The following is a 19,127-nucleotide window of genomic DNA, read 5'->3' on the forward strand; positions in this document are numbered from 1 at the left end:
GTAGTTCACAGAACTAGCACAAATATTTCAAAAATTTACATGGAACCACAAAAGGCCCTGCATAGCAACAGGGAATCCTGAGAAAGAAGAACAAAGTGGGAATCATGCTCCTAATATCAAACTATAAGGCCATAATAATCAAAACAACATGGTACTGGCATAAAAATTTAAAAAGCAAAACACATAGATCCATGGAACGGAATAGAGAGTTCAGAAATAAACTCACACTTTTATAGTCAATGAATATTTGACAGGAAGGAAACATATACAACAGGCTAAAAGGACAGTTTATTCAATAAATGGCGTTGGGAAAATTGGGCAGCTATGTGCTGAAAAATGAAACTAGACCACCGTTTTATACCACACACAAGAATAAATTCAAAATGGATCAAAGACTTATGAAAAACTATAAAAACTGTAGAAGAAATCATAGGCAGTAAAACCCCAGACATTGCTCATAGCAATATTTTATTGGATGTATCTCCCCAGGCAGGGGAAACAAACAAACAAACAAATGGGACACCAAACTAAAAAGTTTTTGCACAGCAAAAAAAATCATCAACAAAATATACTTTATTTTAAACTCCAAAATAAGAAAATCTTAAAAATATTCTTACCACCAAAGTCAAGTTCACCGGGAACTATTTTCATGTCCCGTGATTGATATGGCTGTGATGTGCAACAGACAGTCAGGGTTGGTTTTGTGCAGCTCCTAGTTGTTACTGCTAATGAGAACCCTGGATCCAGTCTCAAATTAACAATTGCTATGAAGGACAGCAGTTAAGGCCATTTGTCTCCAAGTGAGCTAATGCAGGTTGCACTGGTAGTTTAAATTTATGTACTGAGGGCACTCACTATTATAAAGGGCAATGGGGGTCCTCAGAGCATGTGATGGAAAGCAGTAAGTCATTTATGGGTTGAGAGCAAATTATATTTTGAGAAAAACTTTCCCCATGCTATGTGAAGATGCATGTCCTTGCAACCTCTTTCACTGGGCAATTTTAAATTAAAAATACATTATTTTTTATGAGAGCATTTATAGAAAGTCCGCTTTAAGCATATTTAATGGAGAATATGAAGCTTTTAAGCTCGTGAAGTTGACTTATTTTAAAGGATGATGTACTTATGTGTGTGATTCAAGGATTCCCACATACATGCTTTTTAAAAGGTCATTAGGGCTGTGTCTTCGGGACATAGCTGGTCTTGCCTTCTTTGCCTGTGATGCTGGCTTGGGTATATAACTTATTGATATTCAAATTGACACAGTTTTGATGAGGAAAATGAATTCCTTGTTTACAGAGCAGAACTAGTAGGGGTGAAGTTTACCACTCTGTAGTCTGGTGTTTGGTTACAGAATTCACTGAGTTTCTTTCCAAAGATTCACCATGGAAACTAAACAAATAAGCTACTTAAAAGGAGACAGGTTATTGGTTTTTCTTGTTAAACCTACTGCTGGATTTTCATTAGTACTAATTCATTTTCTTTCAACATTAGACATATAGGCCAATTCTTATTTTCACGAATTGAATAAACTAAACATGTTGAGCTGTTCATGCCTGTATCTATGTGGGGTGAGAAGCTAATTTAATTCTATCACTGTCATAACATTTCCCTTGAAAATAAAGCCAGGAAAAATGACTGGTAAAATGGAGAAAGCCTACCTCCATTTCTTAAAGCAATTATTAAATGAAATGGAAGTGGTGAGTGTGATTATAGGCTAATCTGATTGGTTTTATGCTTTAGTTTTTCCCCTCCTAATAAGTTATAATTGTTTATGAAGGTAATCTAAATAAAGTACTGGAGTGTATCACTGACCTCAAACATTTTAGACCCTATGAAGTTTTTTAACTGGTTCATTTGATATTATATGTACCTTCCAAAGTGTTCCTTTAAAGCAAGGAACTTAATACGACTTAAGTACTAACTTCACCTTTTTGAACTTGCATTATGGAAAAAGATGGTTTTCACTCTTTGCCTTTCTCCCCTTATAAACAATAAAGGTGTTAAAAATTATTAAGATTCTGTGTGGTTCCTGCATTTTAGGAAATCCTCACTAAATGTGCATCTAACATGCCCTAGCCAGCCTGTTTTTGGGTGTTGCCCCTCAAAATGAAAGGTCACCAGTTTGATTCCCAGTCAGGGCACATGCCGGGGTTGTGGGCCTGCTGATTGGAGGCAGCTGATTGCAGCTTCTCTCTCATGTCAGTGTTTCTCTCCCTCCCCTCCCCTCTGTCTAATAATAAATAAAATCTTTTAAAAAACATATATGTAATACTAAACATATCTAATATGATTTTTCCTATTTTAAAGTCTGTGCCCAGACTTCCATCTGAGGTTCCTTTGGTTTCTTATTCAGACAAAATACTAATAGAAATTTCATTTGGGGTGAAACTGTAGCAGGAATGGTGATAAGCAGGAGTACCATTTATTAGTAAAGTTATGAGTACCACATTCACACACTGCAGTGTAATGCTTCCCTCTCCAGCACGTTGTCTGGTGTTAGCACTCCTGTGTAGCATGTAGCGATCTAATGTTATCTTCCCCCTTCTAGGTGGCTGCACTTTTGATGATGGTCCAGGGGCCTGTGATTACCACCAGGATCTGTATGACGACTTTGAATGGGTACATGTTAGTGCTCAAGAACCTCATTACCTGCCACCTGATATGCCTCAAGGTGAGAATCATTCTGTTTTACCCAGTCTTGAGGGAATCACTTCGGAATATGTAGCATTTTCTTATTTTAGATGTAGACTAATAATAGTTTCATTGTTAACCATAAACTTCTGTGATCAAGGTTCTTGACCACATCTAAGAGCCTTAATATAGTCCTTGTTTTTCCCTCAGTAACTTTCTGTTTTTGTTCAGTAGTTCATTATATCTTTATTATTTCTGATGTTGAAAATATATTATTTTTTTATTTTTATTTAATAAAAAGCCAAATGTAAATGAAACCAAGAAATAAAAAAATAAATACAATGAAGAGGAAACAAAATTCATTCAAAATAACCTAAAACATGAGATCAGCTCACTTAGTACCAGTACAGGTTTCACCTGATCAAACCAAAGGGAAGCCTTTTAGTCCAAGATGGGAGATTGCTTGTCCCGTTGTCCCTCTGGTCAGGACCGTGCCAGTGGTGCTGAAGAAAGGCAGCCTGGGCATCAGACTGTCAACTAGAGAAGGTCTTTTCTGAGTGATTGTAGAAAAATAAGGCTGAGTTCTGACCATTCCTTACCCAGACCTTGTTAAACCCTTAGGATATTGGTTTTGTGAAATTCTACCTGGTCTCATATTTAAAGCAGTTTGAGTTGTGTTTTCTCTTGACTAATATGGGACATAAATGTATACATACTATTTTACACACTATCAGACTAATATTTGTACCTCCAATTCTGCATAGTAATTTGGAACTCATTCTAAATTCTATGCATATATATTTAACAAAATTAATTGTCAAAATTGAAAATGCAAACAGTAATTTGAAAATGTGTTGCCAAAGAGAATAAACCGTTTCCTTCCAATATGCAGAAATAAACAGATGTGCTATAATCATATACTCTATACAGCCATATGCATATATAATATGTTGTTGAGGAGGAATAAACTTTCCTCTATCCTGAAGGTTCTTTCTGGCTGCTCTAACAATCAAATAGCCATGAGACAGATTAGCAAGAGAAAATAACCAAATTTAATACTTGCGTGTGTGTGGCAATGCCACATATATGACACAGCCCGAGGCCCCATGTGCATGAGAGCTTTGGGGTTAGAAAAGTTACCTGGGAATGTAAGACATCCTGAGTTAGGGATGAAGTGAGGTGCTTTGAGGGCTTCAGAGGGTCATTTTGGGATGTTCAGAAGAGCTGATGCTTAATAAATGAAGTTTGTGTTGCCCTATAAAAAGGTCAGCAAGAGGTTATCTCTAATAATCTCTTATTATGGGGAAGTTCTAGGTAGTTAAGGGAGGGGCATAAGTTTACCTAGAGCCTGAGGCTAAAGTTGCTGTTAGCTCCAAACAGTTTGTATACCACAGAGGCACATCTTGGGGCAACTTGTTCTGAACCCCCATGAGAAAATATAGTAATATTTAACAGTGTAGTATAACAGTGTACTATATAATATATCAACATTGATTATAGTATAGAATGATGCATAATTAATGGGCTGATTGGCTATTATAATAATTTCAGTTTTAAAACACATTTTCAGTATTTTTACTGTGATTACTTTAAAATACTTTGATCTTTATACATTTTCTAGATTCAGAAAAGTCTTTAAACTGAGTGTGAATTTTAGGTATGAGAATTTTAGACATAGCCAATGGAATGGAAATGAAAATGTCAACCTGGTGATTGAACTTGCTAAATACTATGATATTAAAAAAACACAAAAGTGAAAACATGGACAATAAACAATAACACAGCACAAGTACACAAAGAAAATAAAACCACAATGTTACATTTCCAAAGTATGGTTTATAAATGAATATACCCTTAGGAACGTTCTTTAATTAGTTCATATACCTGGTGATGTATTCTTTGAGAGTATGGTGAAGTAAGTCTACTTTCTGTTCTAAATTGTCACTTTCCTTGGCTGAGTAGGCAAATAGTTATTTTTGAAGCTGAACTGAATCTTAATTTTTGGGCCATAGGAACAAATTGGTGCTAGGTGGCTGACATCCTTTGCTTCTTATGTTTGACCCCTGGGTTGTCAGCAGACTCATTTAGTTTTGTGCATAGGTTTGTGTTTTTTTTCTTCAAAGGTACATAACCTTATTTTCCTGGTCCATGTTAATTAAAGGAACTACTGTAATATTTCACCCGTGTTTTCTCTGAGGTATATTTAGACTGAATTTTTAAAATAAAATTAAAAGGGGTGGGCTGGGATGCACACATTCTGACTGTTTATCATCAGGAAATAATCAGAAATATGTTGATTTATGGAAATGTTACCATTGTTAATTACCATTGAAGATGGGTGATGAGTAGCTGAAGAGATGCTGCTCAGATGACCTTGGTGGCTCACCTCTGATGAACAGCTTAATAGGTGGTTTACAGGACAGGATGATAAGCTCAGAAAATGAAAGTATTTGAAATTCAGCCACATCTTCCAATTAGTAGGACATTAAGTAATTAATCATGCAGAGGAGGCAAAAAGGTCACAGCCACTTTATTTTTGCCAAATGTAACTTATGTTTAGTCTTAGAGAAGGCGAAAGACAGCACCCACATATTCTTCTTTCACTGGCTTCTTTTTACAGTATATACCACCCCCTCCCCCATTTTCTTTCTGATATTTCTCTAAAATGCTCACTGGACATTATCTGTTCATAATTTGAGATAAAAGGAGATATTTAGATTTATCATTAAAATTTAATGAATGCTTCATTTGTTTTTAAATAAATTGTCAGGCATGCTTCCTTTTAACATTCATTTTTTAAATGTTTGGCAATCCCAAAGTACAAAGGTTGGGTCTCCGATGCAATGTTGTTCTTGAACTACTGAACTCTCTATAAAGTAGTTGGACATTGTTAATTGACTTCATTTTATTGACCTTTTTGGACTGGAAAAACAGAAGAGAGGAAGAAAGACAGGGTCAATAAATAGATTAGAATAAAAGAAAAATGAAGATGGGTAGAAGAATAGAGAAAAGAAGAAAATGATCTGTCCTTGTTTGAAGACATAATGCCATCAATATTTGGCATTGTGAGAAAATATAGTAATATTTAACAGTATAATATAATATTGTAGTAAAACAGTGTTTTTCAAGAATTTCCTTCTCCCCACACTAGCTTTGTCAGGTGACAATGAGGGTGGGTGAAAGGCCTGCTGAGAACTTTTAGAATAGCAAGCCAAAAATACTATATCCTAATGGCCAAAAACATATGAAAATGTGAGCAAATACTCAACTGAGTCATCAAGGAAATGCAGATTAAAGCCACCATGAGAAACTACTACATACTCGGAAGAACATGAAGATTCCAATTGGAAATGTTGGTGAAAGTATGGAGTCAGCATAGCTCTCATATACTCCCAGTGCAAATGTGTACAACCACTCTGTGCAACCTAGTGAGCCAGCACGTCCGTTCTTTGATATAAGCCCAGGGGAACTGAGTACACACGTTTTCCAAACATGTGCAAGAATATTTACAGCAACGATATTCAAAATAGCCCCAAACTAAAATCAATGTAAATGCATATCAACAGTGCAGTGAATGAATACTGACATATCCATATAATGGAATATTACATTACAATGTAAATGAACAAATTATTACTATATATGATATCAGTAAAGATCACAAACATAATCTTGAGGGAAAGAAACTAGACCCAAAAGAGTAGGTACTGTATTTCTTTTATATACATTTCAAACACAAGCAAAATTAACTGATGCTAGTAGATGTTAGGGTATTGTTTACCTGCAGAAGGGGCTGGCAGAGGTGGGGATGGTTAGTGCTTGGAAGGTGGCATGAATGTAGCTTTTGGATGTTAGTAACACTCTGTTTCTCGACCTGGGTATCGTTCGCACAGTTATGCTCAAGCTGTACAAGAAGTCACTGAGCTGTGCAGTTGTGACTTGTGAACTTTTTAATGTGTGTCTTGCTTATAATAATTGTCAAAAAATAAAGTAGAATAAAACCAGTGTTTATAGGTATGCTATGGAAATAAAACTAATAATTAAAAATGTTCCAGATTAGAGTAAAATACAGTATTAGGAGACCTAAATGGGCCCCAAACCTTTTATCCACCAAGATACATGGTTTTTTGACATCTTTTGAATGTTCTCTTTTCTCTGCTTAGACAATTCTCCATGGCTTTATCTACTCACCAAACTCTCATCCCTTCTTACTGTGTCTAGTTAAGTTTCATCTGTGTCGGGAAGATTTTCTTGACTGGCTTGGAACTCATTTTTCCTTTAATCCTCATATCCAAATATGTTGCCAGTTGTACATATTTCAACTGCAGCTATTACAGTATCATTATTTATGTCCTTCTCCCCACTAAGCTGTAATGTCCTCCTGAGCATAAACTATATTTTTCATCTTTGATTTCCCACGAGACACTAGTTCATTTTACTCGAGCAAAAATGTCAACTTACATAATGTGAGTTAAAATAGTTTGATCAAGTAATAAATCAAAATGGTTTTCCTCTTTTTAGAAAATTAATTGAAGAATAAATTTCCCCATTTCCCAGGCATTACATTCAGTTCCAATTTTAAAGTAATTAAAAAACCTTCACAGAATTATTAATATTTGGCTTTTACTATATAAATGCTTTTACCTATTTATTGTGGGTACAATTTTATTTATTTATTTATTCAACATTTTTTATTTTAAAATTATTTTTCAACTACAATATTCTTTCTTTTACTCCCTTCCCAGCCCACCCCCCGTGCCCCCCACCTCCCTGTCCTTTCCACTCCCCTTAGTAGTTGTCCATGTGTCCTTCACGCTAGTTCCTGTAAATCCATCCATTTTTCCCCTTGTAATTGCCTCCCCTCTCCCCTCCAGTCACTGTTTCCCTGTTCTCGATTTCAGTGTCATTTTTATTCTGCTTGCTTCTTTCTTTTGTTATTTAGCTTCCTGTTAATGGTGAGATCATATGGTATTTGTCTTTCAACGCCTGGCTTATTTCACTCAGCATAATGCTTTCCAGTTCCATCCAAGCTGTTGCAAAGGGTATGAGCTCCTTCTTTCTTTCTGCTGTTTAGAATTCCATTGTGTATATGTACCATAATTTTTTGATCCATTCATTTACTGATGGGCACCTACGTTGCTTCCAGCTCTTGGCTATTGTAAATTGTGCTGCTATGAACATTGGGGTGCATAGGTTCTTTTGGATTGGTATCTTAGGATTCTTAGGATATAGTCCCAGCAATGGAATTGCTGGGTCATAAGGCAGGTCCATTTTTAGGTTTTTTTTTTTTTTTAGAAAATTCCTTACTGTTTTCCATAGTGGTTGTTCCAGTCTGCATTCCCACCAACAGTGAACTAGGGACCCCTTTTCTTGTGGCTACAATTTTAAATGTTACTAATACTACAAAGAAGAAGCTCCCTTTAGGATCTCTCTCTCTCTGTCACTCACCTTGTGTTTGTGTGTCTCTGTCTTTTGTTTGTGAAATTAATTAAAATTTTCTACTCCTCAAAAGTCTGGTATATAAATAAACAAAGCCACAGAGAATGAGAGATGTTACATGGAACTAGGAATTATTTTTCATCTTGAATACATCTGTGTCCGTGACCTTGTTTGTCACACATTCTTTTATCTCTATGACCTCTTGAAACAAATTCATTTGACCATTTTGCTCTATGTTCTGTCTCAGATCTGAAAGTAGGAATCATGATTGACATCTCAATACATTTATCTTCTACTGTAATTATAACTGCTTTTTCTTTTTAAGAGGTTTTTGTAAAATGACTAATTGAGTTTTAGTTCAGAGCCCCTGGAGTACCTGTTTGACAGTATTTAAGGTCATGACTACATTCTATCCCACTTCCAATCTAGTATGTTTTACTGAACACAATATAAATCACCAGGCCGTGTTTCTTCTGTAAAATGCACACACACATGTACACTATTTTATGGTAAAAAATTAAAGTCCTCTGATATTAAGTTAATTTGAGACTATTCCTCCTCTCAAATAAGACTTAGTGAGGTGGGATTCAGTGGTTTAAGGCCCTGCTGGATTCCAGTTCTGCCCCTTGTCAGCTCCTAAACCAATGGAGACAGCAAGTGACATTACAAAGAGAAGGATGAGAAGTGAACTGTACTGTTAAGAAATGTTCCTTTCTGTTAAAATGTTGCTTTTAGAACTGTGTATTCTCTTTTTGATTTATATCTCAGGATGATTAGCCGGATTGTTAAAGTAAGGCTTGCCTTCTACAAATATTTTTTTAGAGAGACTAAATGTGTTTTTGTGTGTCCAGTGGGAGCCACGCAAGTGTCACGATTTTTGTGCCCAGTTTTCTTCTGACGGCGTGATGTAGTGAAATCAGATAAAACTTTGGTGTCCACATTTGAGTCATGTGGTAACATTTCTTAGGTAACACAGTTTTAGCTAAGATTTCTATGTAATGATACTCGTGTCTTAATTTTATAAGGGAAGACTTAGTCATCATGTGGTAAATGATATTATGTGTGCAATGTATCACATTTTAATACCTATGAGGATTAATTTCAAGGGAGTATTTTTGGTGACTTACCATTTCTAACCTATAGTCAATCTCTCTGGGAACCTTGATCACTCAGTAAAGTGAGTGGATCACTTTGTGTAACATTTTCATCACCCTCTTACAGACAATGGAAGACATATGTTTCTACAAGGTCATAAGTGCCGAAATCTCACATGTTTGAACTAATAGAATTATTTGACAGCAAATATATCAGAGGCAAACATGACAGAGAGAGGCAGAATAAAGTTCTGTGTGTACGGTGTTGGTAAAGAGATAGTGCATTATAATAGTATGGCCACTTTTGTTTGTGTTAAAGGACGAAGCTTATCAGGTTGAAATGGGGATTTATTTTCTTTTTGTCATCTAGTTACCTCTGTTTGTTAAAATGGCCAAAGAGAGTGTGTGCATGAATCTGTGCAGTTTGCCTGGGGAGAACCAAGTCAGGGTTGGGGAAGGGAGACAAGAAGGAGAGGGGGAGAGAGAGTTCATTAACACGGCTGTAAAACTTCTGAAGTATTGGGGACGGGTGTTAGATTCTAAGAACGTGACACAACCAGAAAAATCTCAGTTTGAAGATGGAATGCTATGCATTAAGATTTTGTTCTTTTAAACAACAGAATTCTTTTTTTTTCTGCAAAGCAGTATTTCTCAGTAGTAAATACTGTGTAAAATCGTGAACCTCACAAAATTAGTGAAATTTTAGAGAGTAGAGTGAATAATTTCATTAAAGCCAGCCAGGAACAGGATTTGAACTTTGGTCTTTCTGTCTAATATGAAAATTACCCTTGCCATAATACCATCCAGCTTTGTAATTACCGTATAGTTGACAAATTTCCTTGCCTTGATCATGGACATTTAAATTCACTATTCAATCAGCTATATATTAAATTCAATTCACAGTGATTTTTTACTTTATAATATTAAGTAATATAATATAATATAATATAATATAATATAACTTTACTTTAAAATATTCTTTATTTTGAAATCTCTAGTAAAGCTCTTTCAAGCTGTAAATGACTGTCTCTTGAATGCCACATGAAATGGAATTTCAGACTCGCTGTTGTTTGGAATTTGTGCTGCCCTTCATTGTTTCCTCTGTAATATTCTTACCCCCAGGAAGATGCTTTGTCCTTCTTTTCATTTACCTGTCTGCTATTTTTGGTTATTTGATGAACACTTGCCACATGTCTGTTTAAGCAAACCCTTAGAGAACACATATATTATCTGGTGTCTCATTAGAGCATGCTGGGGAGAAGAAAAACTCACGGACTAAAGGACTCAGACTAAAGTTTAGGGTTTGAAAAGAATTTTAAGACTTTGTTTGCAATGGGGGTATTTTAGGACTGGAATTATGGGCTTATTTCCCTGTGTTTTTCCAAACTGTGTTATCATGTGTCTGTTGGTGCCTCTGCCCTCAGCACAGAGAAGGTAGTTTACCACATTTGAGTTGCTTATTAAAACCAGTGGGAACTGGAGGCTTTGCAGGGTCAGAGAGTGAAAGGCTGTAATGAACCATGTGTAAGGTAAGACACTTCATGAGGGCTGGTTTTTAGAGTAAGGTCTCTTACCCTTGTTGGACATACATGTAGCATAAAAAATGTCTGAATTACAATGGACAGAAACGGCATGCTAAGACAGGAGTATTTTCTTGACATTTCAGGGACATATTGTGTCTAAGTAGATAATATACCAATAAATTTTAGGGTATATACCAAAAATACAGCCTAGTATTAAAAAAAGAAAACAACATATTGGTGCCAGTGCTAGAGAACTTCCAACTTCCTAAATGAATTACGGATAAGGAGACAGAGTGATTTCAAAGCCTGTATAGTCACCTTTAACAGGTATCTTAAAAATCAATACATAATCCAAAGGAACAGAATTAACTTTTTGTTGTGGGGAGTGTGAGAGAAAGTACAGTTATGACCTTATACTGTTCATCTCCAAAAATAAACTTACCCGATGATGGCTGAGCAACTCAGACAGTTGCAATTTAAAAGTTTATTGTCTTTTAAATACAAGAAGACTGCCAGGAAAAAAAATATACAGAAAAGGAATGAAAGGCAAGTGATTAAATTAGGGATTATTTTAAAATATGTGATATAATAATTTCATATAATTAATATTATGAAAAATGCAGTTATGCTTATGTATTTTATTATCATTACATAAAAATGCTTTGAAAATCTTGGAAGAAGGCCATCTTTCAAATCTAATAAGTAGTATGATATGTTTACAGGCCTCTTCTCCCTCCCCCAAAAAGGAAATTATTGAGACATACTTTTCAATAAAAAGTGAATGTTTTACATATTTAGAGCACCTGACAACTTAGAAATGCCAACAGCATCATAAAATCTTCTCCTTGTGTTTTGCAGTTTTTGAGAATAAAATCGAAGGAGACAGGTCCACAAGTTCAAGTCAGTTATGTATTTCTGTACCTCCTCCATTACCACCAGTTTTAAACAGTTGGTCTGTTAAGTGGGAAAGTGCAGTGGCAAATTTGGCTATTCAGAAATTATATTTTAAATGTCTGATGTTTATTTTAGGCAGGTTATGCTTACAGGATATATTTTTAAATGCCTTTATTACCACTGTTACCTAATCTCAAACATTTTTATGTGTCATTTCATTGAATTCTCATAAAAGCCCTGGAAATACGTGTTCACCTCATGCTATCGATGAGGAGACTGAAGTTCAGGGAGGTTAAGTACATTGCCAGAGGTTTCCTGTCTTGGGAGAGTCAAGGTTAGGAATCTGAGCTTATAGAAATATAGGAGAAAGGTCTGGCTTTGGAAGTCTGTATAAACAAGTATAAGTCAAAATACTTCTTTATAGTCTTCAGGGAAAAACAAACAAGCTATGGGGTGACTTGGGAGTGTGGCAAAATTTGTTTCTCTCATGCTTTATCCAGCTACAAGTAATGGGCACCCCAAACCAAAACGCCTTTAAACCATAAGGACAGCTGCTTTCACAAATCAAGAGGTCCGGGATTGGCTAATGACGTGGCTCATTGATGTTCCCAAGGAAACAGGTTCTTTTGTCTGTTCCTCTCTTCTGAAAGGTTATCTTTTTACCTCAGGCCAGTTATCTCATGGATGTAAGATCTGCAGCTGCTAATAATTATTACATTTAGACATGAAGAAAAAGTGCTCATTTCTTCATAATGCCTGTTTCTCTTTTAAATAAGCAAAGAACTTTTCTCAGGTTACCATCAAGAGATTTATCTTCTTGTATAATTTACCATAATTGTCACATATCTATGACTAAAACTACCAGTAATGGAGAGAATAAGACAAGGTTTGGCTTATCCTTCCAGGCCCACCCTCCTGCCTCAGTTGGAGCTGGGGCTGAGGCTGGGGCTTCCATGAGCAACCAGACTGTATTGCAGTAAGGAAAGGGGTGGGTGTGGGGAAGGAAGACAGCAATGCCTGTTATAGAACTATTTGATGAGTATATGGTAGCATAGGTCTATTTGGTAGATAGTAGAATTTAGAAGAGTAGACAAAGCGATTGTTAGAGAAGCATTGTGTTCTTGACTGCATTCTCAGCCTAGTGTTACTAGTTTTTCCTTTGCTTTAAAGTACTCACAGGATCTGTAACTTGAAAGTGGAAATCTTTCTGTCCTTAATACATTTATTTTAGCTTTATAACTTGCAATTTTTACCATTGAGAAGTTTTGTATTCTCTCGTTTTCTTCCTCAGTTTTAGGACATGAAAGAAATAAGGTAATATGCCTTCTAAAAAACTCAAAACCTAAAAATAAGTCATGTTATATATGTGGGTGAACATATGCCAAAGGTACATTTAATTCATTAATGAGGGAGTCAGCAGGGTGGTAGGCTAGTTCAAAAGATTATAGGAACAGGAGAAGCATTTATAGTCACTGAAAGAAAGAATACTGGAATAAGAGTCCTGATTTTATATTAAATAGAATATTGGCAATAAAATGAAAACCTTTGAGGTATTATTTACTACCAGACAAAGGTCATTTGCTTCTGTACAAGACAGTTTATTTATATTATTATCATATAAGTACCATTTTTATTACCATAAGTTATTTCCCAAATGAACGTCTCCTCTCATAGATTTATAAAATATCTTGACAATAAATAGCCATTCCAGCATAGGTATATACTCTTAAAGAATTGGCTAATCCTCGGATAAAGAATATTCAGTTATTCTTTTGTCTAGTTATAAGTTTTTCCTCTAAGATTTCCCCTTACAATGATAAATAATCTCTAAGGACACTTTTTGTTTAAAACAATCAAAAAAGGTGGTTTCATTTTGTTTTGCCCTGATTCATTTACATAGGTACACCAAGAAGTATTTATTAATAAATATAATCATTGTAGTAGGATCAAATATATAGTGCCATACAGTATTAACCAACTAGTAAGTTCAGAAAATTAACTTCTGTTTGGAGATTTTATTAAAAATTTAGGCTAGTTTTTGGGGACTTCCACCAAGATGGAGGTGTAGGTGGAAGCACTGCACCTTCTCACACAACCAAGTTTAAAAACAACAAAGTTTTAGCAACAAAAACGCAGCCAAACCACAGAAAATTTAAGTACATGGAAGTCTGACAACAATGAACCCTTCAGCAAAACCTGTAAGAGGGGCAGAGCCAGCAGCAGAGTGGGGTCGGGCAGGAAAGATCAACTGGACCGACCGGGGCACCAACCCAGGCGCACCGGCAGCCGTAGACAGATCCCAGGTGTGGAGTAGTGGGCAGACCCACTGAGGGCGCAAGGCGGTGGACCCACTGAGGGCTGACCACAGTCACACATTTGAGCGCAGATAAACTGGTGAAGGAGCGAAGCAGTGAGACAGACCCTAGTGCAGGCCCCAGTGGCAGAAAGTGGCAGAGGGGACCGCCATTGTCCCTCTCTGACCCCACGCCCACATACAGCATCACAACCCGGCAACCTGGGTGGCCCCACCCTGGTGAACACCTCCTCGTAAGTAACAGGCACAAACAGATCAAAACATGGCTCAAGAACAACTCAGAGCCCCAGAGCCCATAAATCTAAGCAAACAAGAAATTGCCAGCCTATCAGAGGCACAGTTCAAAACACTGGTGATCAGGATGCTCACAGAACTGGTTGATTTTAGCCACAAATTAGAGGAACATATGAAGGCTAAACTAATTGAAATGAATGGAAATGCACAGGAAACCAATAGTAATGGAAAGGAAACTGGGACTCAAAGGAGTGGACCAGAAAGAGGGAAAAAATGACCAAACAGAAAAGGATGAAGAAACAAGAATTCAAAAAATGAGGAGAGGCTTAGGAACCTCCAGGACATCTTTAAATGTTCCAACATCCGAATTATAGGGGTACCAGAGGGGCAGAGGAACAGCCATGAGTGGAACACTTATTTGAACAAATAATAAAGGACAATTTCCCCAATCTGGCAAAGGCAATAGACTTCCAGGAAATCCAGGAAGCTCAGAGAGTCCCAAAGAAGTTGGATTCAAGAAGAAACACACCAAGGCACATCATAATTATATTAATTAGCCAAGATTAAAATGAAAGAGAGAATCCTAGAAGCAGCAAGAGATAATAAGGGTACAGTCACCTACAAAGGAGTTTCCATCAGACTGTCAGCGGATTTCTCAAAAGAGACCTTACAGGCAAGAAGGGGCTGGAAAGAAATATTCCATGTCATGAAATCCAAAGACCTACAACCAAGATTGCTCTATCCAGCAAAGCTTTCATTTAGAATGGAAGGACAGATAAAGTGCTTCTCAGATAAGATCAAATTCAAGGAGTTCATCATCACCAAGCCCTATTATATGAAATGTTAAAGGGACTTATCTAAGAAAAAGAAGATAAAGAAACATGAACAGTGAAAGGACAGCAAACTCACAGTTATTAACAACCACACCTAAAACAAAAGCAAGCTAAGAGGACAGCTAGATCAGGAGCAGAACCATAGAAATGAAGATCACATGGAGGTTTAGCAACAGGGGAGTGGGAGAAGAAGGGGGGAGAAGGTACAGAAAATAAGTAGCATAGATGGTAGGTAGAAAATAGATAGGGGGAGGGTAAGAATAGTATGGGAATTATAGAATCTAAAGAACTTGAGACACGTGGTCATAAACTAAAGGGGGGAGTGGTGGGGGAGGGGTGTGCAGGGTGGAGGGGAATGAAGGGGGGAAATAGAACTATAATGGCATAATCAATAAAATATATTAAAGAAAAGAAGTACAAATAGGAAGTTACAGAGTAGCCATGGGGATGTAAAGTACAGTGTGGGAAATGGAGCAGCCAAAGAACCTATGCATGACCCATGGACATGAACAGTGGTGAGGGGATTGTCCGAGGGATTGGGGGGTACTGGGTGGAGGGGGCAAAGGGGGAAAATTGGGAGAACTGTAATAGTATAATCAATAAAATATAATTTTTAAAGAAAAAAATTTAGGCTAGTTTTTAATCTTTTAAGTAATTAATCTATTTGTTTATTTTGGGGAGAGGGAAAGGGAGGGAGAAAGAGTGTGGTTGCTTCTTGTATGTGCACCTACTGGGGACCCAACCCACAACTTTAGCATGTTTTCTGACCAGGAATTGAACCAGAGTGACCTTTTGCTTTGTGGGACACACTGGTCAGGGCCTAGCCAGGTTTCTGAAATAGCTTCTATTATTCTACAAATTAAAAAACAGTCTTTTTCTTCCTATTTAGAAGCTTAGAAATTCAACTCAAATTACTCATCTACAGAAGGTATCACCTGAAGTACCTATGAAAGTGAGTCATTGCCTTTCTCTTGTATGTCTTCCAAATCAGCCGAGATGCCTAGCCTGTCAGGAAGTCACCTTCTTCTCATGCTGGAAGCCTATACTTGACCGAGGAACAGATCTGAATACTGAGAGAGTTGTATAGGTGTTGGGCCACATATGAACTGAAGTATAGCCGTTTCCCCTTTGAAAGGCTTACCATTTAACATTTCAGTAAAAGTTGATTTAAACATAACACTCTGTAAAATCCAAATGGTTTGGTTTGACAAATCACATTCTGGTATAAATAATGACAGATTCTTCTAGTACTTATCCTATTAACTACTTTGCCATTAAAAGTAACAACAAAAAAAATGTAGTATTGAATTTTGAGGGGTCAGTGGGAACAAGATATCATTTAAGTTCCTATTAAAGTATGGATTAGATATCAAGAAGGATGAAGAGCTTTATCATATACTAATCAGAAAATAGAACATTAAAAAATATCAATAGTCTTCCAAACAAAGAATTCCAATTAGATTTCCCTCATTATTCATTAAGTTATACTTAACTACCATATTTTGCTGTGTATAATGCACCCTTTTTGCCCAAAGTTTTGAGAGAAAAGTAAGGATGTGCATTATATATGTATAGTACTAATTCTATATCTATATAAATATTTTCAATTCTTATATTTATTCTTATATTTTAAAAGTGAAATTCTAGACAGCAATGACAGTATCCCTATGCAAAATAATACCCTAAAATAAGATAATCAGTTTTGTTTTTAAATATAAATAAATTAAAAAATCAAATTTAAAAATTTAAATTTTTTTTCCTGAAAGTTTGGGCCAAAAATGTGTGTTTGCATTATACAGGCCAAAAATACGGTCATTTGTAGTCCTCTTGAATTTTTGGATTGCAATCTGTTTCAGGAAGTCATCTGCTTTGGAAACTTTTGCACCGAGTCCTGATACAGTCTGGCTGATGAGTAAATGATATGAGTACCAAAGCCTGTACCCGGAGCCCGTACTCCTGACGCTAGTCCTTAGAGTATCTGGCTCAGTCCTTTTCACTAAAGTCATTCATTAGTTAGGGATCTAATTTCTAGACTCTATAGTAGAGCCCTCAGGTAAAGTATGGGAGGAATACAGAAATGACTTGCTCATAAGACTAAATGTGACTAACTTATTATGTTAACCAACAACATCCAAGAGAAGAAAATTTATCAGGGCCTTGAGTTTACCTATTTCATGAAGATTTGATTATTGTTATTCTCTTGAAGTTAAGGCTATATGGGCAGTGAGAATATTGATGAATTTTAAGTTCTTCCTGTAACTTGACATATCTTGGGCACATATTTTATTTTAATTACATTTATCTGAAGAAAGTGAATTCACAAAAGCTTGGATTTTTCTGATTGGAAGCCCTACCTGTGCAACCTGCACAATGATGTTGAACTGGTTAAAATATATGGAACAAACCAAACTTCATTATTTTTAGTTTTCCTAGTCTCATAAATTAAGGGAACAAATCCTTGTAGTTATTGAAAACCCTATAGAAAATTCTGCAGATTTTATAAGGAGACTTCTTGAAATTTTTATTTTTCTGAATTTAGAGTCTTATCAGTCAGGCAAGATCTAAAATTTTTATTGCATGAGATTGATCACTTGATCAAGTAGCATCGATGCCTGAGAACTGAAATATTTTAATAGAACTAATACTAATGTTTATTAAAATGGTAGTATTAATTGCAATTAATATTTAGTACTTAGAAATAAAATAGAAGGGTGCTGGCCAGGTTGCTTAGTTGGTTAAATCATCGTCCCTGTGCACTAAAGTTGAGGGTTTGATCTTCGGTCAAGGCACATGGAAGAATCAACCAATGAATGCATAAATAAGTGGAACCATAAATCAGTGCTTCTCTCTCTCTCTCTCTCTCTCTCTCTAACTCTCCTCTCTCTTAAAAAATCAATTAAATAAAATAGGAGGTAACACAGTTAAAAGAAAACTTAGTTCTTCCATAAGTAGTGAAGTTATGTTTTTAATAATTAGACCATAATAAAATCAACTTAATGCACGAAAAATTGTTCTGGAGAGATGCAGAATCTCTGCTTAAATTAAACAGAAGGTTAGGAATGATTTTTATAACCTCCTGTTGAGAAGATTGAAATTACTGAGATCAATTTGTTATTTTAATAGAAAGAAAACATAATTCCAGTCTGGCATTAATATAATATTTGGCAGTAAAAGATTTTGGAAATTTTTTTAAAAAGCCTATTAAAACTGAGCCAACTTTAACAAGTTTTAGCACAGTTCACTGCTTCTTTTCAAGACATTATTTGCATGTATTATACTCCAAGATAAATAAAATTTTCTCTGCAAATATATTGCAATTTCTTATATCCATTGAAGTGTTGTCTTTGACAAATTTCTTCCACATTCCAAACTAATCATCCCACCTCTCCAGGTCAAAATTACTCTCTTTTTCTAGGCATAAAATAGGACATCGCTTGATATCCAGGCATCTTCAACTTTCATCTTCATTAAATGAAACAAAAATGAATTGTGTTAGATTGATAAATATAATGCCCAAATAGTTAAAATGTAGCTAAAGTACAGCGTACATAATCTGTTATCGAAGTAGGTGGTATAATCCTTAAAACATTTTTCATGATCCAAACAATTAATATTTATCTAAATAATTAAATTTATTACAGAGGTGCTATGTATTTATTCTATATTGCACATAGACCATTTGTAATCATGAGTTTTTCAAGAATATTTACACAATTCTGATGTTTTACTAACAGTTTGAGTGTAACTCACAAAGCTTTCTATGCATAATTTTATTTATATAGGGTCAGGCACAAATAATGCCCCCTTTTATTATAAAATCTTTCATTACAAAGTCGTAAGCATATGATTCTCTAACATACCAATTTCACACTCAAGCACACCATATGATATTTGAGGTGAAACATTCAAATTGCTGACCACCTCGTGTAAGACATTGACGTACTCCACCAACTGCACTCAAGCAGGAGTCACTTCTTCCAGACCCTGTATACTATATTGAGTCTTTGAATCATAAGTAAAAATATATTCTCAAAAAATATTGCCCTAAAGTCTTTGTATGGAGTGATATCTCTATTAAGTTGGGTATTAAATTTAAAAAATCTTTCTATTTATAAAAATGTTAACAAGGAAAGCATTTTACAGGATATGCCTATGTGTGGAA

General features: G+C 35.7%; 1 protein-coding gene across 1 annotated transcript in view; it reads left to right on the forward strand.

Moving 5' to 3' along the window:
* PTPRK (protein tyrosine phosphatase receptor type K) overlaps positions 1–19,127 on the forward strand; it is a 498,469-nt gene that overhangs the window by 114,664 nt on the left and 364,678 nt on the right. Inside the window, exon 2 of the mRNA XM_053664761.1 lies at positions 2,552–2,674. Coding sequence (XP_053520736.1) covers positions 2,552–2,674 — 123 coding nt within the window. The remainder of the gene's footprint in view (positions 1–2,551; positions 2,675–19,127) is intronic.

This window comes from Artibeus jamaicensis, unplaced genomic scaffold, assembly GCF_021234435.1.
Source record: "Artibeus jamaicensis isolate MK-2021 breed Jamaican fruit bat unplaced genomic scaffold, CSHL_Jam_final contig_387, whole genome shotgun sequence".
Taxonomy (NCBI): Eukaryota; Metazoa; Chordata; class Mammalia; order Chiroptera; family Phyllostomidae; genus Artibeus; species Artibeus jamaicensis.